The following is a 26,208-nucleotide window of genomic DNA, read 5'->3' as shown; positions in this document are numbered from 1 at the left end:
CAGAAACAGGAGGGATAATGCCAGAAACAGAAGGGGTAATGCCAGAAACAAGAGGTAATGCCAGAAACAGAAGGGGTAATGCCAGAAACAGAAGGGGTAATGCCAGAAACAGAAGGGGTAATGCCAGAAACAGCTTTACTTTGCTTCCCACAGTTGTTAGCATAGCTTTGTCAACCTTGAGTTTATTTATTTTTTTAACCATCAATTATTTTTATTTTAGTAATTAGACATTGTGCATTAGTTTTAATATTCTAAAACATTTCCCCCCGTTTTACTGTGCCTGCTCATGCTATAGCAAAGTTGACAAGGCCAAGTGGAGAATCACCGCCTCTTTCACTTCATGAGGTGTGCCCTTTCACCTTACCACTGTAAATTTTCTTTACCATGACAGAAAAAGCTCAAAGGTATTTCCAGTGACAGTTATAAACTAATAATGGCAAGAGATTATTTTCTGGTTTATCAGAGTATTTCAAAACGACTTTTTATTATTATTTTTAACACGTAGCTCATTGAAATGACATATTGAGGGAAGTTGTTATTTGTGAATGAAGAGCCAGATATAAACTGCCACCCTGGTGTTCCATGTGCAGAGCGGTCGGTGTGTAGAGGAAGAGCTATAAATGGGCCACGGACACAGAGAATCATGTTTGCTTTAATTCACAGATATTGCTTACCACGGAATCGTTTCTCTTTTTTGGAATAAATATCTTAGAAGGATGTTCATGTTTTTTTGGTATCTTTTTATGCTCCATTGGCCTGCTCCACGAAAAACGATGATTTGATTACCCACGTGACCTGCTGTGTCATCTCGAGGATAGTTTTGCTGCGGGTTGTTTTTATAATGATTTTGACTTTCAGAGGATTCTTGATCAGAAAAATCTTCGCCAAATTGACTTTCTGACGAGTCTGAAGCGATTTCTGCGGCCAGTATCCATTGCATGCTGAGACAACTTTGCCTTTGATTACGTCACTCAGATGACGTCATGACCATCGCTATTTTTAGTGGTGGAACCCGACTGGTTTGCTTTTTTAGCTCACCTGGAACGAAGTTCAGGGGTGCTTATGCCATGGCGCGTTGTCCGTCCGTAAACACTTGAGACTTCTTCTCCGAAACCGCTGATGGGATTGCGACCAAATTTGGCAAAAATTATATTTGTTGTGTTGTGATTAAAGTTTGTTCACGGCATTTAAAAAATCGGGATCTAAGGGGGTCTACCGGGGGTCAAAGTGGATCCAGGTTTGACCCCCCCACCCCCCACCCCCCCCCAAATAGGAATTTGCTTTTCCTCATAAACTACACACAATATTTTGATTAAACTTGACCACAACCTTCATCACCTGTGATGTACCGAAGATTGTTCACGGCATTAAAAAAAATGTGCACCTTTATGGGTCTACAGGGTGGTGGGGGAGTTGCCCCCCAAAATAGGTTTTGTTTTCTTCTCAGAAACTACACACGCAATTTCGATGAAACTTCACCACAACCTTAATCACCCATGATGTACCAATGTTTGTTCAAGGCATTCGAAAGATTGTGGTCTTAGGAGGTATATGGGGTTGGGAGAAGGGGAGTTGCCCCCCAAAATAGGTGTTTTTTTCTTTGTTTGTTTAAAGTCTTATGATTTATGTTGGTATGCTTCTACCTGCGGCCCTGTCTTCTAGCAACCATTGAAATTGGTTTAAAATACCCTTAGTCAGTGCAGTGTACTGTTTATTCTACCAGGTGAGCACTAGGTGTATTGCCCCTATGTTTAACTATAACACCTCAAACAACAATTAGAATGAAAAATCATGTTCAGTTCTTTGTTTATTACTTAAAATCCATATCATTACATCAAAAAAAAAGATTCTCTGTCGACTTTTAAGCTGGAGTACCCAACTGTGAGTAGCTGTGGTTGTTGGCAGACGTTAAAGATTCATTGGGACATTTTGCTAAGGGTGGCAAGTTATTCCTTGAAAACTGAACAATCCACAAAGTCCTATCCAAATTGCCTTCACTCCAAGGTCCTGAAAGGCCAGCCAGCTCGTTGCTTAAAGACTTGGGACAAAAACGGTTTCCCGTTGACCCCACAAGAACCTGGGAATAATTGAGACCATTTTGTGGTAGTAGTCGTAGTAGTTGTAGTCGTAGTAGTAGTAGTAGTTGTAGTAGTTGTAGTTGTAGTAGTAGTTGTAGTAGTTGTAGTTGTTCTTTTGTTAGAATGAGACAGTGGCTGCAGAGTTTTGCACTCAGGATGCAAGAAAGATTGGGTAGGCCTAAGTTTTCTGTTTAGTGTCGCTCCACTTTCCGAAACACATGGTCGGAAATGCACTGAACAAAGCGGAGCATTCCAAAGAGAGAGCATCACCAAGACAGCGGAAGAGGTAGAAAAATAGAAAACGAAATAAAGTATGTGCAATAGTAATAATACCGTGAACCCTCACATCGGGGTCGGGGTTACAAGCTTTTACATCGGGGTCTACATCGGGTTTACATCAGGGTTACATTCTTGGAATATGCTGAGAATAGCAAAACCGTGGATACTAAAACTAGGGGAAAAACAGGGTTCGGTGCAGGACTCACACTCAGAAGGGGCCCATAACGACCAAAATTTCTGATTTTTTTATTTATTTAAACAAACGATTCGAAAGGTGTAAATATATTTTAAGGCTAAGGTTATCGTATTGTTGTAGTTTGCATTTTGTTTCCACACCGCAGGCATTTACTGGCACGTGACGTCACTGCGGTGTAAGTGACGTACTTTCCAGTGTGCACACTGTTTCAGATGTGGGTGAGAGGCCGAGCGGGATAGTTCATTTAGAGGAGAAAAATGATCAAAAAAACACTAAAGCGATATTCAGATACGCAGGTGTTACGCAAAAGTGAATGAGAATAAAGCAAAACTTCCTCGTATAAGCAGTTACTTCAATAACAATGCTCTTTGATTTTGACTGTTGATGAAGTAACTGGCGAACTGCTCCTTCAACTCCCGGTGATAACGGTAATGAGTGTGTAATTGATACTCCAGTGGATCCAGCCTACACTGATGGCTCTGACGATGAACATGCTGTTTCTAATGAAATGCTTTTGCTGAACACAGAAAAACATTCCTGTGCAGCTGTGTGCTGTTAAAGACAACTTCTGTGTGGAACTCCTGTCTTTTACAATCGTTCCCCAAATGAGGGCCCACAAATTTGTTTAGGGCCTACAAAATGTTTGGGGCCTACAAAAGGTGAATCTGGCACTGGCTCGAGTAGCCGAGTGCAGCGAGACGTTTGCGGTACGGAGGACAATCGCAGGGAGGGGCGTAGCGCAGCACGACCACCGCCATGCACTACTTCCATGGCTATGCAACTGCGAATAGCCGAGGGTCGTGGCCCATGAATTGTGAATAGTATGACAGAAAAGTCCCGGAGAATAATCAACATCACGAGTGGGAAACCCGCGAATAGCGAGGGTTTTCTGTAATCATATATATACACAAAGAATTAAGTTAAGCACCCCCCCCGTTTTTTTACAACCTCGCACATTACAAGTTTGTTGTCGTCAAAACAGTGTAATATACCCATGATATTGCTATATTTTCTGGAGAAGTGATATTATGGTCACATAAAAACATAACAATCATGCCGTTTTCAATATTTTATTCTGAATAATTTAAGGTGAAATTTTTTGGGAATTTTAGGCATATTTTCACCTCAATTTAAGTATGGAGCTATAGGTCCATCACGGACAGTGTGGATGACGTTTATGTTTTCTAACGTACAGTCATTGTTCTGAGAAGACCTCTAGCGATCTTTGCGTCAATAACGTGTGTAGGACCCACGTGATCGGATCACTGACTCAACCAATCACTTTTTTTTCACTTTGATCACTCAATTTCATCAATGGATAATTGCTAATGTCATACCAATCATTATTTGATCTCACATACCTTAGAATATATGCCAATGTATACATATACACAAAGAATATATATTAGGGGGTGCTTACCTTAATTCGTTGTGTAGGGGTGCTTAACTTAATTCTTTGTGTATAGTTAGTAAAAACAAGACACTTTGCACGATGGAGGTGCCCAGTCGGCCGCTGGCTTTGGAGGCGAACTATTAAAATTTGGTTTGCCCAAGAAAGAACATGGCTGATAGTGAGACCGAAGAGTTTGAGTGACTTTGCTTCTTCAAGACGATTAATCAACAGAGTAAATGGGAGGGTTTGCTAGATCGTTCTTTCAGAGAGAGAGTGAGATTTGTCAGGATGACAGACATATTCCAATTGTTTCACAAGTTTGTGATTTTTTTATCAAGGTCTGAAGAGATGGAAGAGGCTGCAGCCCGTCTGTCTGTAGGATAAGGGATGTCACGGCAAAGGACGAAGTCATCGGAAAATAGAAAAAGAGAAGTTTACAGAGGGTAAGAGAGATCGTTGATGAAGATTAGGATTAGGATGAGGCCTAGAACACTGCTTTGGGGTACCCCATGAAAAGTTTCCATTGAGCCACACAGTTGGCTATGAGATTAGAGGAGGTCAGTAACCCAAGAGTGCAGTTGGCCTTGGATGTAAGAGATGAAGAGTTTGGAGAGCAAGGCAGGATGCCCAACCGCATTGAAAGCTCGAGATATATCCAGCATGACAGGCCTGATCTCATGTCTGACATTGAGGGCTTCCATCAATTGGTGGGAGAGCAGAAGCAGCATGTCCAAGGTAAAGTGCCCTTTTCTGAATCTGAATTGATGATCTGAGATGAGGTCATTAGAGAAAAGGAAGGAGAAAATATTGTTATACCCTTCTTAACCAATCAGCATGTAGAACATGACAATGTAGAACTGAACGCTACATTTCCTATATTATGAAACTGTTGAATGATTGATGACATGAATGCTTTATTAGTTTGATTCATATGTTGTTCTGCTACGATTGTATAATTATCTCCAGTTGCTTTTACCTTGTAAATCATTCACAATTCAGCTTTGAGGCTGTCACCTGGGATGATGGAATCCATGACCTTGCTAATGATTGGAAGCAAACTGATACGTCTGTCGTTAAGCTTATCGCTTTTTTCACCTTGTCTTTGTGATGCAGTGATGTTGGCTGCTTTTCAATCAGATGGAAGATGACCGAGGGCAAATGATAGTGGGAAAAGTGCAAAGATAGTGAGTTGGCATGGCACCTTTGGGTCCAGTTGCAGATTCAGTTGAGGGTTGCCAGCAAACTCTCCTCCTTCTCAGGTGTGGACCAACTTCTATCCACTCATCCAAACTCTCTCTTCCTCATATGTGGCGACTTCAACTGTCATCATGCCAGCCCGGCTAGGTTTGGGTACCTCTCTCACCAACCATGGCATCTCAGCAAAGGACTTCTGTGCCTCATTGGGACTGACACAATCTGTCAATTTCCCGACCCGGATCTCAGACAACGGAGCATTTTCTCTTCTAGACTTGGTTTTGACAAACTTCCCTGCAAATGTCTGCTGCTCTTCTTCTGCTCCAATCGGCACATAGTGGATATTGAGTTTGCAGTTGGTTTGTCTGGGTATGGTTGGTATAGAAAGCAGGGGATTGGGGACACTAGATTTGGAAGCAAACACAGAATTGAGGCATTCGGCCTTCTGACGTGCGGAGTTGGCTGTGGTCCCATTTGAAGTGAGGAAGGGATGGAGGGGAAATATACCTTTCAACGTGGGTTTTTCCTTTATAGAAGGGGAACCTAATGTTGAGACATCTTGAAGAGGGTTGATAAAAAGTGGCTGGTCTATCAGGTAAGGACCATTTGCTCTTCTCATGCCAAGCCTTCAGCATTTCCCTATGAAAGGAAGGCAATTTATCACTAGCAAGGCTTTGATTGGTGTTGAAGAATACATGTGCTTTTCGTACCCTGGACTAAGAAATTTGCTGAAGGAATGTGATGCTAGTGTTCACTATTGCAGCATCGGGTTTGCCTAAAGCTAACACTGAATAGTCTGTCACCTAAAAATATACATGTGGCCACAAAGGCAGGGGTAACCTTGTCTGCCATCAGCAAGATGCATGCTGAGAATTCCCAAGGGGATCCAATGCATACCATTGCAAAAGCACTACAACAATTTCCTTTACAATTTAGCCAGAAAGTCATCTAGAATACTGTTACGAATTTGGGTCGTGATATATGTAGAGCAGAGTAGATCTGAGTAGGTACCATGCTTCGTGTGTCGCGGTAAGGAACACTACCTGTAATAAGTCCATGTGTAGGCATTTTGTCGGTTAAGGTGTATAACTGTGAATCTACCAGGAGATTCGAGTGATAGGTAGTGTAGGGGTTAATGAGTAGAGCCCTTGTATGTCTCACCTGGTAATCAAACCTTTGTCCCTTATGGCACTGCAGACCACATAGACACTTGGTTAGGACCTTTAGTACAACACTAAATGACGCCCTTCCCCCCTGACATGACTTAGGAAGAAATCAGGCCAGAACACCGCCACACGGCCGCCACCATTTGCACCTCCGAGCGGCCTACCCGCCTCGCATAGCACGTGCTGTGACCAAGGAATAGGGGACGGGAGTGAGAGTGGCGCAGTGGGCGTGCCCCTGGACAACCTGGTGAGTCGGTGGAGGCTCTGATTGGCAGGACAGTGCGCCAATGCTGACGTCACCGGCCAGGGATATTAACGGGGGCCGGACGCCATTTTCGGAGTTGAGAGACGAGTAGATAGTTATATTCCTGAGTCGAGCACGAGGAGAGTTGAGAGACGAGGTGCGCACGAGTGAGTTCGAGTCACGAGTTGATGTTGAGTTGAGACGAGTTCACTCCTGGCCCCTGGCAGTTCAGTAGAGAGTGACATTCCTGAGTCGAGAGCAGTTGGATTTGTGGTCAAGAGTTGGTTTTGCAGTACGCAGTTGGCAGTGAGCAGTTGAGAAGCGAGTTGGAAGGACGAGACATGCAGACACACCTGCGTTCTCTCCGTTCCTGTCTTTTTGTGCTTCGTGTGGGGATCGACCTCGTGTGAAGCCGCTGGCCTGCGTTGGGTGCTTTGGAGCTTGGTGCATGGACCTCGTGGGCGGCGAGAGGATCGGAGCTTGGAGTGAGGCCTCGTGGGTACATCGGGGCTGAACGGAGCCGTGGTGGACGGCAAACAAGACAGGGCGACGGACAGATAAGCTCACACCACATTTCACAATTTGACATAACGTGTTCTTTTTATTAATTCATATCTCCCCTGTTTGTATTTGATATCTGGTGTACGGGATCCCGAAGTAGGATATTTTATTACCGGCGCGTGCTTTTTCCTGTTTTTGCTTTTCCCAATAAACCCTTGCATTATTTTTGTACAAATATCTGAACGCAGTTTACCGGGTGGTTGATTTTCACAGTTAAGGCTGCAGGGACTCTCGTCGCTTCCCTCCATTCCGCGCGCTTAGGGGCTTTAGGTTTTGGAATCCGCCATTGAGTTTCCGCCTCGGAGTTAAAGCCTTCGTGATCGCCAATCCGCAACTCTGGTGTTAATCGGAGTTGCGCGACAATACTTATGCAAGGAATTTTGAATAACAGCTTTGGAATATTCTTCATTTGTATGCAGCACAAGGCTGCAGGGTAGCATCATTGGCTGTGGGTGCAGCTGTGCCACTGATTCGATGCCCTCTGCAGGTTTTTGCAGGAATTTGTCATTTGTTGATGGTGCAAAGTTTGCCGACTCTTCGTAAAGGACACTGTGGGATCTCCAATATCCACCAACTAAATGCCAACAGAGAGAACGCCCAGTTTATCATCGATCCGAGTGACGACCCACACATTAATGAATTGACCTGCCTTTGAAACACCGGGATGACGGAAACACCGGGAATCTCCGGTCGGGCGGAGATTCGAACCCAAGGCGAGTGTTCATACCGCTAGGCCATTATGCCAGCCTAGCTTTGGAATGATGAACTGCTTAATGAAAAGTGTTTTCCCTTGCAAAGAGAGGACCTTCAGTGGCTCATTACAGTCTCTCAGCTCAGCCAGTAGTTTGTCCTCTGGGGTGCTGCAGTTGTTATGTAATGTGCACTTACGAGAGATGGACAAATAGACCCCCAAATGTTTAAGCTTATGTCTCCTCCATGCTATTGGCTGAAACAGCGTGGGGAATTCCTCAATCTGCACGGGTCCAACCAGGAGTCCAAAGCTTTTCCAACAATGGATTGTAGCAGACGATGCTTCCGAGTTGTTCTGCTGAAAGTAGTAAACTGTTTGCATATCTGTTGTATTTCCCACAAACATGAAAACATCATCTGCGCAAGCAGATAAATTAAAGGAAAATTGTTGTGCGGCAAGAAAATGCTGCTTAACCTTCGCCACATCAAACAGAGAAAAGGTTTGCATTTGCATGCAACCGACATATTCGTGGAACCCGCGTATTCGCGGAACCCGTGTATTTGTGGAACCTGCGTATTTGAGCAACCCGCGTATTCGTGGAACCCGCGTATTCAAGCAACCCGCGTATTTGTGGAACCCGCGTATTTGTGGAACCCGCGTTTTCGAGCAACCCGCGTATTTGTGGAACCCGCGTATTTGTAGAACCCGCGTTTTCGAGCAACCCGCGTATTTGTGGAACCTGCGTATTCGAGCAACCCACATATTTGTGGAACCTGCGTATTTGCAGAACCCGTGTGTTCGTGGAACCCGCGTATTCAAGCAACCCGCGTATTTGTGGAACCCGCGTATTTGTGGAACCCGCGTTTTCGAGCAACCCGCGTATTTGTGGAACCCGCGTATTTGTGGAACCCGCGTTTTCGAGCAACCCGCGTATTTGTGGAACCCGCGTATTTGTGGAACCCGCGTTTTCGAGCAACCCGCGTATTTGTGGAACCTGCGTATTCGAGCAACCCGCATATTTGTGGAACCCGCGTATTTGCAGAACCCGTGTGTTCGTGGAACCCGCATATTCATGGAACCTGTGTATTCATGGAACCCGCGTATTTGTGGAACACGTGTATGTGCAGAATCCACGTATTTGCAGAACCCGTGTGTCCGTGGAACCCGCATATTCATGGAACCCGTGTATTCATGAATATATGAATGATCGTTTTAAGGCCATTTTCCCCGCTAGAGCGGGGGTTAGCCTTGCGGGCCCCATGACAATCATGGTTTCCTGTTTGAGGCAATGTTTTTATGGCCGGATGCCCTTCCTGACGCCAACCCTTGGTCGCCTCTTGAACCCGCGTATTTGCGGAACACGTGTATGTGCGGAATCCACGTATTTGCGGAACTCGCATATTCGTGGAACCCGTGTATGCATGGAGCCCGCATATTCGCGGAACCTGTTTATGTGCGGAACCCGCGTATTCACGGAACCCATGTATGCATGGAACCCGCATATTCGCAGAACCCATGTTTGCATGAAACCCGTGTATGCACGGAACCTGCTTATTTGAGGTTCATTAAATTTGACCTCCTTCTACGTCCTTGGCCCTGTGCTTCACATTTTCATTGTTTTACACGGGCACAAAAAATATTTCTCACCAGCTGCGTGCATAACACTTCTAAAAGCACCTTCCACACGTCGCCCATGCTTAAAGCAGCTGTACTTGTGCATAAACCATCCCCCACCACCATCCCCATATCTTAAAAATAAAAATTGGAAACAGTTTCTGCTGTTGTTGTTATTTTATTTGTAAGCATTTTTAATGAAACTTTATTCATTCGTGTCCTTTAAATTTTTTTATTTCCCTTAAGAATCACAAACCACCACGAGGACCATATCCCCCTTTTCACATTTACCAATTCCCGAGATTTGCAGATTCGACATTTGCGGCATTTTTCAGGAACGTATCCCTCATGAATGTGGACGTTCTACAGTATACATCTTCCATCAGACCTATGTTTGAGTATTGCTGTCCGATATGGCATTCCTCCCTAACATAACAGCAGATGGCTATGACTGAAGCATTGTAAAAATGCGCACTCAGGATTATCTTGGCTCCTATCATCATGCCCTGAGTACCTGCCAGCTGAATTCTCAACAGGAACACCGAGAACAACTTTGTAAAGACTTTCCATCTTCTTTGCAGAGTAGATTTTCAGACTGTAACCTGAAAAAAACAATCACTTCGCAGCCAACTGTGTCATCGTGATAAATTCTGTGAAATGAAATGTATAACTGAACGCTTCCGAAAAAGTGCAATGCCTTATATTTATCAGACTGTTGAATGATGACATGAATACTCTTTTACTTTGATTCATATGTCGTTCTGCTATGATTGCGTTATTGTCTCCATTTGCTTTTTTGCCTTGTAAATCATTCACAATTCAGCCTTGAAGCTGTGATGTTTTGATAATAAATCCATGTACCATGAATGGAGTTGACCAGGCAGGGGACATCCACGCCTTATTCCTCTTTCAAAGGGAAAAGGTGCGGGCAAAGAACCATTGGCTTTGACGAGACACTCTGCTGACATGCAGAATCCGAAGCATGCCTCCATATCTCCTTCTGGGCCTGAAGGATAGCAAGGTCTCGAAAAGTTAGTTAAAGTTCATATGGTCAAAAAGGCAATTCCACATTACAATACATTACATTAATGCATATATATATATATATATATATATATATATATATATATATATATATAACTGTAAGAAATAGTAGAAACTCCAAAGTACGAGCAGGGCGTCTCATTTGTATTGAATAAATAATCGTTAGATTAAATAAGACGCGGACGTAGCTTCAGGACGTCGATCTTTAATTGTCGACAAGCTTTCGACCAACAAAGGTCTTGCGCTGAGTCTACAAAAACAGCAGGCATGTATATCAGTCAAGTATGTATGGTGATATGTGTGTGAGATGTGTGATGTGTGTATAAAATGCATACAGAAGGAAGAGCCACGCCAAAGTTCACTCACCGGCCCCAAGTTCAACGGAAGTGACCGTTTGCGTTACATTTAGGGTGCACGTGCATATACAAATATAGAGATATACATACATAAACACACAAGCATATATTCATATCCCATTTATATTCATATAATATATTTATATATTTATATAAATGACATATAAAGGTAGAATGAATGAATGAATTGATGAATGAATGAATGAATGAATGGGTTACGGTTAACAATTTGATTGGGTTGATGTTGGAACATGCTTTAGTCATCAAAATTTATGCCATGAGGGACTTTTGTCCGAAGTTTGTGTATCCAAAAGGACTCACGTTTCAGAATCGTGGTGTGTGATCGATTTGTGATTGATTCAATGGCAGAGATCTGAATGTCATTTATAGAGTGATCCGGTTGATTAAAGTGTATCGTGTAAGGTAGAGATTTGCCCTGACTGGTGTGGAAGTTATTGATTTCTGACCGGGTGTTATTAAATCGTGTGTAGAGTGTATTTTCAGTTTTTCCCACATATTGTTTGGTGCACTTTTGGCAAGTGATTAGGTATATGACCCATGTAGATTTGCAGTTCATATAGGAGGTGATGGGGAATTTTTGTCCAGTGCTAGAACTACAGAATTTGTTTCCTTCTAGTAAATGTTTGTGAATAATACATTTTTTTGCTGCGCATTTATAGAAGCCAGGGATACTAGTTTCTTTGTTGTGGGGCTGTGGGTGCTTTGCTTTTACCAAGAGGTCCCTGAGTGTCCGACCACGTCGAAATGATGTTAGTGGAGGTTGAGGAAATGTGGTGCCGAGTGTTTCTGATTGATGGAGGAGAGGAAGGGCCTTATTCAGAATACTTGGCAATTGGGATGAGGTAGCAGAGTAGGTGGTTACCAGTGGGACACGGTTAGTTGCAGGTTTGGGTTTGTAAGTCAGAAGGTCTGCTCTCGGTATGCGTTTTGCTCGGTTTATTGCTTCTTTCACAGAGTGAGGGTCATAGTTTCTTGCAATGAAGTGTGTTTCTAATTGGCAGAGAGAAGTTTCTTCTGCCATTTTTGTTGAGCAAATGCGTCTTACTCTGATTGCTTGACTGTATGGTATGCTTGCAATTGTATGTTTAGGATGAGATGAAGAAGGGAGAAGGTAAGAGTGAGTGTCTGTTGGTTTGGTGTATAGTTCTGTTTCGAGTCTGTTATTTTGAAGCGTGAGTGATGTGTCTAGAAAGTGAACTTCGGACTGTGAGCTGTCGAATGTGAACTTGATGGTCGGATGAATCAAATTTAATTCATTTTGGAATTGGGTGAGACTACGGGGGGATTTTGACCAGATGAACTGGATGTCATCAATATAACGTACCCAGGATTTTTCCAAGATTCCGTGATGAGGTTGTGCATTGATCTTGGCCTCTATCATTCCCATGAAGATGTTAGCGTATGCCGGTGCAACAGGGGTACCCATAGCGGTACCTTGAGTTTGAATGTAATGTCGTCCGTTGAACTATGCTATCCCAATCAAACTATGTTCCAACATCAACCCAATCAAATTGTTAACCGTAACCCATTCATTCATTCATTCATTCATTCATCATTCATTCATTCATTCATTCTACCTTTATATGTCATTTATATAAATATATAAATATATTATATGAATATAAATGGGATATGAATATATGCTTGTGTGTTTATGTATGTATATCTCTATATTTGTATATGCACGTGCACCCTAACTGTAACGCAAACGGTCACTTCCGTTGAACTTGGGGCTGGTGAGTGAACTTTGGCGTGGCTCTTCCTTCTGTATGCATTTTCTACACACATCACACATCTCACACACATATCACCATACATACTTGACTGATATACATGCCTGCTGTTTTTGTAGACTCAGAAGAAAACCTTTGTTGGTCGAAAGCTTGTCGACAATTAAAGATCGACGTCCTGAAGCTACGTCCGCGTCTTATTTAATCTAACGATTATATATATATATATATATATATATATATATATATATATATATATATATATATATATATATATATATATATATATGTAATGTGAGTAACCGTGGAATTGCCCAAAAGCTTTCTCTGGACCCAGACATAGGAAGCTGATTGGAGATTGAGTCATCTCCGCCGAATGTATCAAGTCCAGAAACCGGGAATATATGATCATGCATTGTCCTTCCAGGAATAGTATATGACCGGTCAGGAAATAGTAGTTTTGACAAAACAAGTCCTAGACGATTTGACAACATTTTTTGCTCTTAATCTTGTAGTCCACACAAAACGGAGACGCTGGAAAATAGGTATTCATGTCCCTCAAGTCTCCCTCCATGGGAATCAAAGCCAAAGTTGTTCCCCTCCTGTTGAAACTACTTTAATCCAGAACCACTGCTCACCTCCACTGATTTATTCCTCTTTTTCCCACCTGTGGAACCACCTTCCATACTCTCTTCAATCTCATTCTTCCCTCCAGGTCTTCAGGACAGCTGTTCACCACCATCTCAGGTCATCCCCCATCCAAAATCATGATCTTTTCTACACCTGTTAAACCACCCACACCCCTCCCAAAATTTTTGTTTATGTATCTTGTCCACCCCTTGTGTTCTCCCTTATCCCTCATCATTACCTGCATCCCTTGTTTGTCCATCTCCGTATATTTTCTCCCTCCACCCTGCTGTTGGCATTTCCCCTTCCCCTGCTGTTCCCTTTATGTTGTCCTGATTTGTTCTGTGTCAAAACGCTTCTACGAGCCTAGACCACGAAGTAAAATATATATATAATAATATTTCCTTCCCCCCTCCCCCAACCATAACAATTACAACAACGCGCCCACATTCGCTGATTCGACATTCGCATCATTTTTAAAACAACTTGCATTTTTCTACTCGATGGCCCGAATAATTGCTCAGGCTTTTATATTTCGATTTCGGGTTAATGGGAGCCCGGGTGGGGGGGGGGGGGGCGGGGGGAGGGGAAGGCGAAAGGGGGGGGGGGTTACACCCTGAAACTTTGGCTCTCTATTCGTACCTTATTTACCAACCAATTGCTTTGAAACCAGATGCAGCGCTTCTACTCGATGGTCCACCGGATCGCTTAGTCTTAGATTTTTGGATTTCTTATCATGGTGGCTGCCCAGGGCATCAGAGGACTCCCAATGGATCAGGGGACTCCCAGGGGGGTTCCCCCAAATATCAGTAGAGGTCTGAACTACAACTTCAAGAGATGTTAGTCAGCCCACTCATGGCTATTTATTATCTGACCCTCTCCCTCTCTCCCTCTCCCTCGCCCTCTCCCTCTCTCCATCTCTCCATATCTCCATAACTCCATATCTCCATATCTCCATAACTCCATAACTCCATATATCCATATCTCCATCTCTCCATATCTCCATCTCTCCATATCTCCATATCTCCATCTCTCCATCTCTCCATATCTCCATATCTCCATCTCTCCATATCTCCATATCTCCATCTCTCCATCTCTCCATAACTCCATAACTCCATATATCCATATCTCCATATCTCCATCTCTGCATATCTCCATATCTCCATATCTCCATCTCGCCATATCTCCATCTCTCCATCTCTCCATAACTCCATAACTCCATATATCCATATCTCCATATCTCGGTGTCTCCATCTCTCCATCTCTGCATATCTCCATCTCACCATATCTCCATATCTCCATATCTCCATAACTCCATATCTCCATATCTCCATCTCTCCATCTCTCCATATCTCCATAACTCCATATCTCCATATCTCCATATCTGCATATCTCCATCTCGCCATCTCTCCATATCTCCATCTCTCCATATCTCCATCTCTGCATATCTCCATCTCTCCATATCTCCATATCTCCATCTCTCCATAACTCCATAACTCCATATATCCATATATCCATATCTCCATCTCTGCATATCTCCATATCTCCATATCTCCATCTCGCCATATCTCCATCTCTCCATCTCTCCATAACTCCATAACTCCATATATCCATATCTCCATATCTCCGTGTCTCCATCTCTCCATCTCTGCATATTGTTACGTGGTCCCCTCGGTGACTACCTGGTCTCGGTGACCCCCGGACCGTGAGAGGACCTTCGCCAGCAAGTAGTATTATATATATGCGCTTTCGCAACGCAATCCCTATGAATTCCACCCAAGAGAAACTGATGTGCAATGATATATTTCCAGGGTAAGGATAACATACGATTTCAATGATACAATCACGGATATTCCCCGAGCAATCAACAACAAACAACCATCAACAATTCCCCAATCCACAATCAATTCCCTATATGCTTAAGATGGCCATCTTATATAGGTGTGTCCACTTCTGTACTCACGACCCCCTTTTGGTCTCTGCCCCTCACAATGTCTCTGGGCCCCTCCTGACCGAGATGCTGGTCGGCGTCGCCGCTCTCGGGCGGTTGAACGAACCCCGGGTGGACGTGTTTCCACCGGGCAGGTATCGTACCAGGCACCGCGGCTGCAGCCCCTCGTGGCCACGCGAAGCGGGTACGGTAAATCAAGCCAAAAGCCCCACGCCGCTTGCAAGGCGTGTTAGGCCCCACGTGCGACCCGTACGCGTCTGTTTAGCCGGTGCCGCGAACGGTGCCAGACGCGGGGTCGATGCACGGCCCCACGTCAACTTGACGTCTCCACCGGGTAGGTACACGTCCCGGTAACTCCTCTCGCCAGACGGGCTTCGGAACGCCGCTTTTCCACGCAGCGCAAGGTCGATCCCACCTTTCGTCGGAGCGGGCGAGGAAGAAGAATACTCGTCGCTTTTCTTCCTCGTGTCTTTTTTTTTCCGTTTCCGGTCACTTCCGTTTCCGGACACTTTTTCAGAAGGGCTCCTGACCCTCCAACCACAACAACCCTTAATCTACTACACAGGATAAGCAAAGACCTGAATGGTAATTCACATACATATGTAACACTCCCCCCCTTCAAGAAAGAAAGTTTGAACCCCGCGAAAACTTTCTTTGCCGGCCAATTTGGAGAAACAAACCAGATAACTCAACCCCCCCACATTATCAGTTCCCCCCGGGCACAGTTATCACTTAAAAATAAAGCAACCAAAATTTCCCCACAACCCCTCCAGATTACTCACTCTGGACTAAGCACCAGCAACGACATTGTCCCTGCCAAATCAAACTCCATCTCATGACCCTCTGACTTTGACCGTCAGTTTCTTGTGAATGAAGGTTAAGGGGTTGATCAAAGATCCAAAGTTAAGCCACTCGATAGCACTTTTTCCGGGAGGCCAAGCCGAGTATTCACTACATGGATGCCTTTAGGAACGTGGAGTTCACGGTTAGTCCGTGCAGGAAAGTTCTCTACATGGGCGCCTTGAGGAACGTGGAGTTCACGGTTAGTCCGTGCATGAAAGTTCACTACATGGACGCCTTTAGGAACGGCGTTCACGGTTAATCCGTGTAGGAATCTTGGCTCGGCGGCTCCGCCGCATTCAGTGCTTCAACTTCTCAGAACTTCCCTAATAATTATGGTGGGACCACTTGTCCCTGTAGTCCCATGAATAGCGGTCTCCTTCTCGGCCACTACTTTGCCCATCCTTCCTTCGGGAGCGGCCGTAACTCAGGGAGCCTCCATAATAATATTGATTGCGGCCACCACCAAAACTACCGCCCAGTTGTCCTCTCCTGTAGACCTCTCGACGCCTACGAAATGCCTTCCCTACTGTTATGGTCCGACCCTCCAAATCCTTGCCATTCCAATTCTTCTCTGCCTCTCTGGCGTCTTTTGTGCTGGCAAACGTGACAAAGCCGAACCCTCTTGACTGTTGCGTTTCCCAGTCTCTTACCAACCGCACTTCCACCAGCGGCCCATATCTGTTGAAGACAGAGGTCAGAACTTCTTCCTCTGTTTTGAAGTTCAGTCCCCCTACAAATAACGGCACTTTTGTCGCCATCCCGAGCTGGTGTGGTGTTATTTTCCCTGCTGGGCTCTTTACCAACCCTCAGGTTACCATAAACTTGACCCCCGGCCAAATCATTCCCGATAACCACAGATACACCCTCTACAGGAAGCGTGGCTTGTAAACCGACGGTGACCGGTCCTGACACCAAATCGGACTCCAAATGGATGACATGAAGGGGAGCACTAACACCGCCCCCGATCCCCTGTAAACGAACACTATCCCCCGTTGCCGTCTCCTCGGACCATGGCAAAATGCCTTCAAGCATTAAAGATTGATGTGCCCCTGTGTCCCTCAATATCCTAACCGGTTTCCGGTTAGTCGAGGCTCCATCCCGTGACACAAACCCCTCTGAAATAAATGGTTGGTAACCCTTTTGATGGCGATTTCTCACAATGGCCATTGCATTTGGAGTCGTAATAGTCGGACTCCGCTCTGGGTCTTCCCTTTTCATGCGGTAACAACTGGACATCAAGTGTCCAGGTTTCTTGCAAAAAGCGCAAGTAGGCCCGGAGGAAAAACTCGTGGTCTGCCTCGGGCCCCCCGAACTATAAGTTTGTCTTGGGCCCGCATCCCTCTGATTTCGAACAGGTGGGGTATCATAGTTGTCCCCATAATCATCTCGAGGCCGCCGCCATGTAAGGTCGTTCTCCGCACCGGGTGTTCCATAACTCCCCTGCTGAAGTCTAGGCGAGGAGTTAGGTTTGTGGACCCCTATTCGGTGGGTTAAGGCATAATCATCTGCCATGGTGGCTGCGTCCCACAACTTTGGTACTTTCTTTTCCTGCAGGTACACTTTGATGTCCTCGTGGACACACTGCTGGAATTCCTCCACCAGGATCAAGTCACGCAATGTTTCGAAGTCTTTCCCGACTCCTTTTGACTCACACCACCGATCAAACATGTTTTCTTTCACTCTGGCAAACTCCACATGGGTCTCACTCTCCCTCTTCCTGGCATTCCTGAATTTTTGCCTGTAAGCTTCCGGAACCAACTCATAGGCTTTGAGGATGTGCTTCTTCAGTACCTCATAATCTGCACATTGGTCCATTGGTAGCGCCGAATAAATTTCCTGAGCTTTCCCCACCAGCACACTTTGCACGAGTATGGTCCAGGCCTCCTCCGGCCAGTTTAATTGTCGAGCCACTTTCTCAAAGTGTGGAAAAAATTTCGCGACTTCCTTTTCACTGAACGGTGGAACCAGCCTCACATGTCTGCCCACATCCCAGGTTTTCTGGTTAGGTGTCGACCCCGTCAGCAAGGGTTGTGCCTCTCCCCGTTCTCTCATTAACTCCAGCTCCTTGAATTTGATTTCTTGCTGAAGCTCCATGTCACGTTCCTTTAATTCCCTTTCCGCTTTTCTCTCCTCTGCTTCGAGGTCCCTTGCAGCTCTCCTCTCCTCTGCTTTTCTCCCTTCTAACCTTTCCTGGAGTTCTCTTTCCACTCTCCTTTCCTCTGCTTGTTTCTCTTCTCTCCTCGCTTCTGCTTTCCTTTCCTCTTCTTTTAACCTTTCCTGGAGTTCTCGTTCCACTCTCCTTTCCTCTGCTTGTTTCTCTTCTCTCCTCTCTTCTGCTTTCCTTTCTTCTTCTGCTCTTTCCTTTTCTGCTTTCCTTTCTTCTTCTGCTCTTTCCTTTTCTGCTTTCCTTTCTTCTTCTGCTCTTTCCTTTTCTGCTTTCCTTTCTTCTTCTGCTAACCTTTCCTGGAGTTCTCGTTCCACTCTCCTTTCCTCTGCTTGTTTCTCTTCTCTCCTCTCTTCTGCTTTCCTTTCTTCTTCTTTAATCCGTTCCTGGCTCCGTAATTGCAACTCCAGTTTCCGGAGCTCAACGTCTTCTGGTTCTTCGGGTAGCCACTCCCAGGCTAACTCGTCCCATGTTCCTAATCCCACCATAGATTGTATCACCGTGGCCTGCAACTCTGCCTTCCTCAAATTAGTTCGGACCTCCAAGTTAAAATGTTTGGCCAATTTCAAGAGGTCCGACTTTAGTAACGCTCGGAACTGTGCCTCACTCGGTGTTACCGCAAAGTTCTGTGCCACAAACGCCATGGTGACTATCGTTAACACCTGTTAACCTTCACCCAAGACTTTACCCCAATTTCCCCAAAAATTTTCCAATTAATACTTAATTAATAAATTTTAATTAATAAAAATATTATTTTATTATTTTATACAAATACACCTTTAGATCCCGGACGTAGACCCAATTGCGTAATCGTAATTTGGACGAGCCCCCAATTCTGTTACGTGGTCCCCTCGGTGACTACCTGGTCTCGGTGACCCCCGGACCGTGAGAGGACCTTCGCCAGCAAGTAGTATTATATATACTAGGGCATGCCCGTACGTGGGTGCCCGTTCCTTGCCAAAAAAAAAAAAAAACGCTACCCGTACGCTCTACCCCGCCCGTACGCCCGTAAACAAAAAAAACAACGCTCTTCGCTTCCGCCCTTCGCTCTGACTGAATTGGGAGAAATAATGCGCATAAGAAATCGAGAAATTATTATTTTCTCCGGAAGAAATCGAATTACGAACCGTAATGGCGCACGCGCTCGGCTCGGCTCGCTCTCACATCGGCCACGCCTACGCAACAACGCGTTCTGTGATTGGCTGCCGGAAGTGCAGTCTTCACTGTCCGGAAGGTCGCAAATCGCAGTTACGATGAATCGCAAATTAGTTTTAATTAGTTTTAAAACATAGTTTAACGGCAACATAGTTTTCCAACGTGAAATAAATGAATACGCTCTCAAATGTGCCGTCCGAGGCAGAGTCTGTTCGCCACGTTCGGCACACGTGATAGCTCGCTGCTCTCTGATTGGTTGAATCGTTTTTTGGACATAGCTCGGTAACTACTTCTCCGATTAATATGAAACCTTGAAAAGGCACATCCTCAGGTCCCCAGCAATATACCTGGCAAGTTTCAAGTATATCGGACCCGTGGTTGTCGAGAAACAGCGGTCACAGACATACAAACATACAAACATACAAACATACACACAGAGATTACTGGAATTATAGATAGATGCGCTTTCGCAACGCAATCCCTATGAATTCCACCCAAGAGAAACTGATGTGCAGTGATATATTTCCAGGGTAAGGATAGCATACGATTTCAATGATACAATCACGGATATTCCCCGAGCAATCAACAACAAACAACCATCAACAATTCCCCAATCCACAATCAATTCCCTATATGCTTAAGATGGCCATCTTATATAGGTGTGTCCACTTCTGTACTCACGACCCCCTTTTGGTCTCTGCCCCTCACAATGTCTCTGGGCCCCTCCTGACCGAGATGCTGGTCGGCGTCGCCGCTCTCGGGCGGTTGAACGAACCCCGGGTGGACGTGTTGCCACCGGGCAGGTATCGTACCAGGCACCGCGGCTGCAGCCCCTCGTGGCCACGCGAAGCGGGTACGGTAAATCAAGCCAAAAGCCCCACGCCGCTTGCAAGGCGTGTTAGGCCCCACGTGCGACCCGTACGCGTCTGTTTAGACGGTGCCACGAACGGTGCCAGACGCGGGGTCGATGCACGGCCCCACGTCAACTTGACGTCTCCACCGGGTAGGTACACGTCCCGGTAACTCCTCTCGCCAGACGGGCTTCGGAACGCCGCTTTTCCACGCAGCGCAAGGTCGATCCCACCTTTCGTCGGAGCGGGCGAGGAAGAAGAATACTCGTCGCTTTTCTTCCTCGTGTCTTTTTTTTTCCGTTTCCGGTCACTTCCGTTTCCGGACACTTTTTCAGAAGGGCTCCTGACCCTCCAACCACAACAACCCTTAATCTACTACACAGGATAAGCAAAGACCTGAATGGTAATTCACATACATATGTAACAATATCTCCATATCTCCATCTCACCATATCTCCATATCTCCATAACTCCATATCTCCATATCTCCATCTCTCCATATCTCCATCTCTCCATATCTCCATAACTCCATATCTCCATATCTCCATATCTGCATATCTCCATCTCGCCATCTCTCCATATCTCCATCTCTCCATATCTCCATCTCTGCATATCTCCATCTCTCCATCTCTCCATATCTCCATCTCGCCATCTCTCCATATCTCCATCTCTCCATATCTCCATCTCTGCATATCTCCATCTCTCCATCTCTCCATATCTCCATCTCTCCATATCTCCATATCTCCATATCTCCATCTCTGCATATCTCCATCTCTCCATATCTCCATATCTCCATATCTCCATCTCTCCATCTCTCCATATCTCCATATCTCCATCTCTGCATATCTCCATCTCTCCATATCTCCATCTCTCCATATCTCCATCTCTCCATATCTCCATAACTCCATATCTCCATATCTCCATATCTGCATATCTCCATCTCGCCATCTCTCCATATCTCCATCTCTCCATATCTCCATCTCGCCATCTCTCCATATCTCCATCTCTCCATATCTCCATCTCTACATATCTCCATCTCTCCATCTCTCCATATCTCCATATCTCCATCTCTCCATCTCTCCATATCTCCATCTCTGCATATCTCAATCTCTCCATATCTCCATATCTCCATATCTCCATCTCTCCATATCTCCATATCTCCATCTCTGCATATCTCCATCTCTCCATATCTCCATATCTCCATATCTCCATCTCTCCATATCTCCATATCTCCATATCTGCATATCTCCATATCTGCATATCTCCATCTCTGCATATCTCCATCTCTCCATCTCTCCATGTCTCCATCTCTGCATATCTCCATCTCTCCATATCTCCATATCTCCGTCTCTCCATCTCTCCATATCTCCATCTCTCCATATCTCCATATCTCCAAATCTCCATATCTCCATATCTCCATATCTGCATATCTCCATATCTGCATATCTCCATATCTCCATCTCTCCATATCTCCATATCTCCATCTCCCTGGTGGATTGATGTCCTTGCTGCTTGTGCCCAATTGTTTCCCCGCTACCCCACCATTGTCAATTTAACCTTATTCTTCTATCAGTTTCCCTCTTGTAGAATATTAAAATATCAATAGAACTTGTGTGAAACTTTCCAGATATCTCTGACTTGAGTTAGAGGAACACATGAAGAATTTGAGCTTTTGTCAGTGAAAATGAATCAAAATGCTGCAATGATTCACTTCTCCAAGTACAAAAGTTATCTCTATCTGCATGCTTCTCCAAAGATTTTAAGTTTGCTAATCATTTTCCACTAATTTATTGTTCATGGTCTCTTGGGATTATATTATCATAAGATCTACCTTGCTATGAAAGCACAAGGACAGAGGTAGTTGCGATTGTGTGATTGGAGCATTATGGTCCATGCCTTTTGCAAATGAAAAATCATGTTTCGTTAAGAGAGTTCAGCAATCATCCTTTATCTTTAAAATGCTTGATTGGTGATTTTTATTTTTTATCTAACAATTAATCCTGTTGCAATGAATTGGAAAACAATACAAATGAAAACAAGAAAGAGCAATCAAAGATTGCAGACCCTCGCCGGCCAAGACGTGTTTGTGTGGTGTATTTTGTGTGGTGTTTATCAACTGCTGTGTTTATGTGGTTTATTGACGACGTAGGTATATGTTCAAACCAACCCTCTTATGGTTAAACTGCCAAAATCAAGACTCTCTGCTCACCTTCCCTCTTTCATTCCTCTTTTCTCCCACCTCTGGAACAAACTCCCTCACTCTCTTCAGTCCCACTCCTCCCTCCAGGTCTTTAAAACAGCTGTTCACCACCATCTCTTATCTTCCCCCATCCAAAATCCCCCCCCCTCCCCCTTCCCATGCCGCCTCCCCCCAAACCCTCTCCCTTCCACAGATCTCCCGATGTCCCTGTTCTCTACTGTTGTACTTGTGTGCTTCCATCTCTCTCCCCATCTTGTCTCCCGCTCCCGTTGCATTTTTCTTATGTTTTATGTGTCCGTTTGTCTTTTCGTGATTCATGTTCGCTCTGACACGAGCCTCGATGTTGTATGAAAAAATATTTATTTATTTTTTTTCATCCGGATTCAGACAGATGAGGTGTGTTCTTCCCAGTTGTTGTTTGTAGGTGTTGCTCTGGTGAGTGCTGGACAGACGAGGTGTATTCTTCCCAGTTGTTGTTTGTAGATGTTGCTCTGGTGTGTGAGTGCTGGACAGACGAGGTGTATTCTTCCCAGTTGTTGTTTGTAGGTGTTGCTCTGGTGTGTGTGTGCTGGACAGACGAGGTGTATTCTTCCCAGTTGTTGTTTGTAGGTGTTGCTCTGGTGTGTGAGTGCTGGACAGACGAGGTGTATTCTTCCCAGTTGTTGTTTGTAGGTGTTGCTCTGGTGTGTGAGTGCTGGACAGACGAGGTGTATTCTTCCCAGTTGTTGTTTGTAGGTGTTGCTCTGGTGTGTGAGTGCTGGACAGATGAGGTGTGTTCTTCCCAGTTGTTGTTTGTAGGTGTTGCTCTGGTGTGTGAGTGCTGGACAGACGAGGTGTGTTCTTCCCAGTTGTTGTTTGTAGGTGTTGCTCTGGTGAGTGCTGGACAGACGAGGTGTATTCTTCCCAGTTGTTGTTTGTAGGTGTTGCTCTGGTGTGTGAGTGCTGGACAGACGAGGTGTGTTCTTCCCAGTTGTTGTTTGTAGGTGTTGCTCTGGTGAGTGCTGGACAGACGAGGTGTATTCTTCCCAGTTGTTGTTTGTAGGTGTTGCTCTGGTGTGTGAGTGCTGGACAGACGAGGTGTGTTCTTCCCAGTTGTTTCTATGTGTTGCTTTGGCGTGTGAGTGTCCATAGCACCTCGACAACCCAAGCAATGCAGTGAGCTCATTGTGTGGTTGTGATGCTGAGTGAGTTTCCTTGTACCATCTGCACACCCATTGCCTCAACACCACCATTCTGCACGCCCATGGGAAATGCTCGGCATCAGCAAAATGGGATGAAAACGACGCTGTATCATTTCTGCATATATTAATGTGTTCTTCATGCGAGCACTGAAAAGCTGTTCATTTCCCTCGCACGCACTCACACCACCCTCCTATAACCTAGAAAGAATTATACGGTACGGTTTGTCAATTGAGATTAATTGAAAAATCGAGCATTTTAATTTGTGCTGGGCAAGTGGTAAAGAGAGCTCTGATTTGCAGCTCCACATGCCCAATGAAAGGAATACCTGGCTTGCACACCTGCAGTTTCGGGATTTATTTATTTATGTATTTGTTTGTTTCTGTGTTTGTTTATTTATGTATTTATTTATTTATGTATTTATTTAACTATTTATTTATTTATGTATTTATTTATTTATGTATTTATTTATGTATTTATTTAACTATTTATTTATGTATTTATTTATGTATTTATTTATTTATGTATTTATTTATTTATGTATTTATTTATGTATTTATTTAACTATTTATTTATGTATTTATTTATGTATTTATTTATTTATGTATTTATTTACCTATTTATTTATGTATTTATGTATTTATTCATGTATTTATTTAACTATTTATTTATGTATTTATTTATGTATTTATTTAACTATTTATTTATGTATTTATTTATGTATTTATTTAACTATTTATTTATTTATTTATGTATTTATTTATTTATTTAACTATTTATTTATTTATTTATTTATTTATGTATTTATTTATTTATGTATTTATTTAACTATTTATTTATGTATTTATTTATGTATGTATTTATTTATTTATTTATTTAACTATTTATTTATGTATTTATTTATGTATTTATTTAACTATTTATTTATGTATTTATTTATGTATTTATTTAACTATTTATTTATTTATTTATGTATTTATTTATTTATTTATTTATTTAACTATTTATTTATTTATTTATTTATTTATTTATTTATTTATTTATGTATTTATTTATTTAACTATTTATTTATTTATTTATGTATTTATTTATTTATGTATTTATTTATGTATTTATTTATGTATTTATTTATGTATGTATTTATTTATTTATTTATTTATTTAACTATTTATTTATTTATGTATTTATTTATTTAACTATTTATTTATGTATTTATTTATGTATGTATTTATTTATGTATTTATTTAACTATTTATTTATGTATTTATTTATGTATTTATTTAACTATTTATTTATGTATTTATTTAACTATTTATTTATTTATTTATGTATTTATTTATTTATGTATTTATTTAACTATTTATTTATGTATTTATTTATGTATTTATTTATTTATTTATTTATTTAACTATTTATTTATTAATTTATTTATTATTTTCTTTCTTTCTTTAGGCTGAATGACCAGGAGGCTGCACTTGAATTGGCCATCAGAAGGAGCAAGCAGCTACACCTGGATCTCGAAAGATTCCTGGCCTGGTTGACCGGAGCCGAGGCGGCGGCCGGCCGTCTAGAGGAAGCCGGTCGTGCCGAAGGAGTCTCCGAAGGCCTACCAGAAGCGCGAGTGCTTCTCAGACAGTACCAGGTGCGTGCTTGTTGAGCATAATGTGCCGATAATCTTGCATCTGTTTTTTTCTTTTCTTCATAGTTATTCTTGAGGAGTCTCGCGTCAAAAATAATCTCAACGAAAGGGAGCCATACTGGGGTAGCGAGTGGGAGCAAATTGCATTTTGTGATGTGCGGAGTTTAATTAAATTTGGAGAATTACCTTTGTTTTCCAAATTCCGAGAATAACCGTTCTTTTGATGAATTATCAGAGAATTCGAACTGCAAGGTAAACACATTTACCAAAAGAAAAACTTGGCAGTTGTACTCCATGAGTTATACTTGTGCAAGGCCTCACAGGGTGAGAAGCATATGGTACCTACCAACCGCACCTTGCTACCTGCATACAAAAGGGTTTTATCGTTAGCGAGAAGGAAACTTTTCTTAATGCCATCAGCAGACAAATGGAGTTGCATCCCTAAGGTTCTGCTCGGGAGCCAATGAGACTCGGGAATTCTGGTCAGGTGACTCGTGAGAGCTGGAAAACAAATCACGATTGGCTGAAGAAATATCGGTTGTTGAAATTACTACCCCGGGGTATCAAGTATTTATGGATTAGGGATCAGATTCGATGATCAATAGGGTGGTCCAAAAAACATCGATCTCTGCGATTTTGATGCTCTACTGGATTATTGTTAGAAATGGTCCAAAACATTCACCCACCAAATATTTTCGCTCAATTCCATCTGGAAACTCATACACACTTCAATTGAAACATGGCGTTTTTCACCAAATTTGGCTAAATGAGAACAATCCAATAGCAACCGAGGTGGAAAAAGTACCTGCACTATTGTACTAAAAGCCATTTTGTGGGTCATGACTTTTTGCATGCGCTTGCGCCTGTGAGTGTGAAATCATCGTGGTCGAAACATGTTTGACAATGCTTGAAACATGTTTGAAACATGTTCATACATGTCCGGCTCATGTTTCGACCATGAGGACTTCACAGGGGTATGTACCATCAATGACATTATTTAGGAAAAAAATATTTCTAAAGTCTTTGTAAGTC

The 26,208-nt window shown here is 43.3% G+C and overlaps 1 protein-coding gene across 10 annotated transcripts in view; it reads left to right on the top strand.

Moving 5' to 3' along the window:
- The window catches only part of LOC137439963 (dystrophin), a 1,283,433-nt gene that overhangs the window by 1,079,443 nt on the left and 177,782 nt on the right, over positions 1-26,208 (top strand). For all 10 annotated transcript variants that reach the window (XM_078768445.1, XM_078768443.1, XM_078768444.1 and 7 more), the window contains one exon: positions 24,990-25,179. In XM_078768445.1, the coding sequence (XP_078624571.1) occupies positions 24,990-25,179 (190 nt within the window). The remainder of the gene's footprint in view (positions 1-24,989; positions 25,180-26,208) is intronic.

Source organism: Myxine glutinosa, chromosome 14 (genome assembly GCF_964187855.1).
Source record: "Myxine glutinosa chromosome 14, kmMyxGlut1.1, whole genome shotgun sequence".
In the NCBI taxonomy this organism is placed as follows: Eukaryota; Metazoa; Chordata; class Myxini; order Myxiniformes; family Myxinidae; genus Myxine; species Myxine glutinosa.
This window is presented reverse-complemented; position numbering and strand designations above follow the sequence as displayed.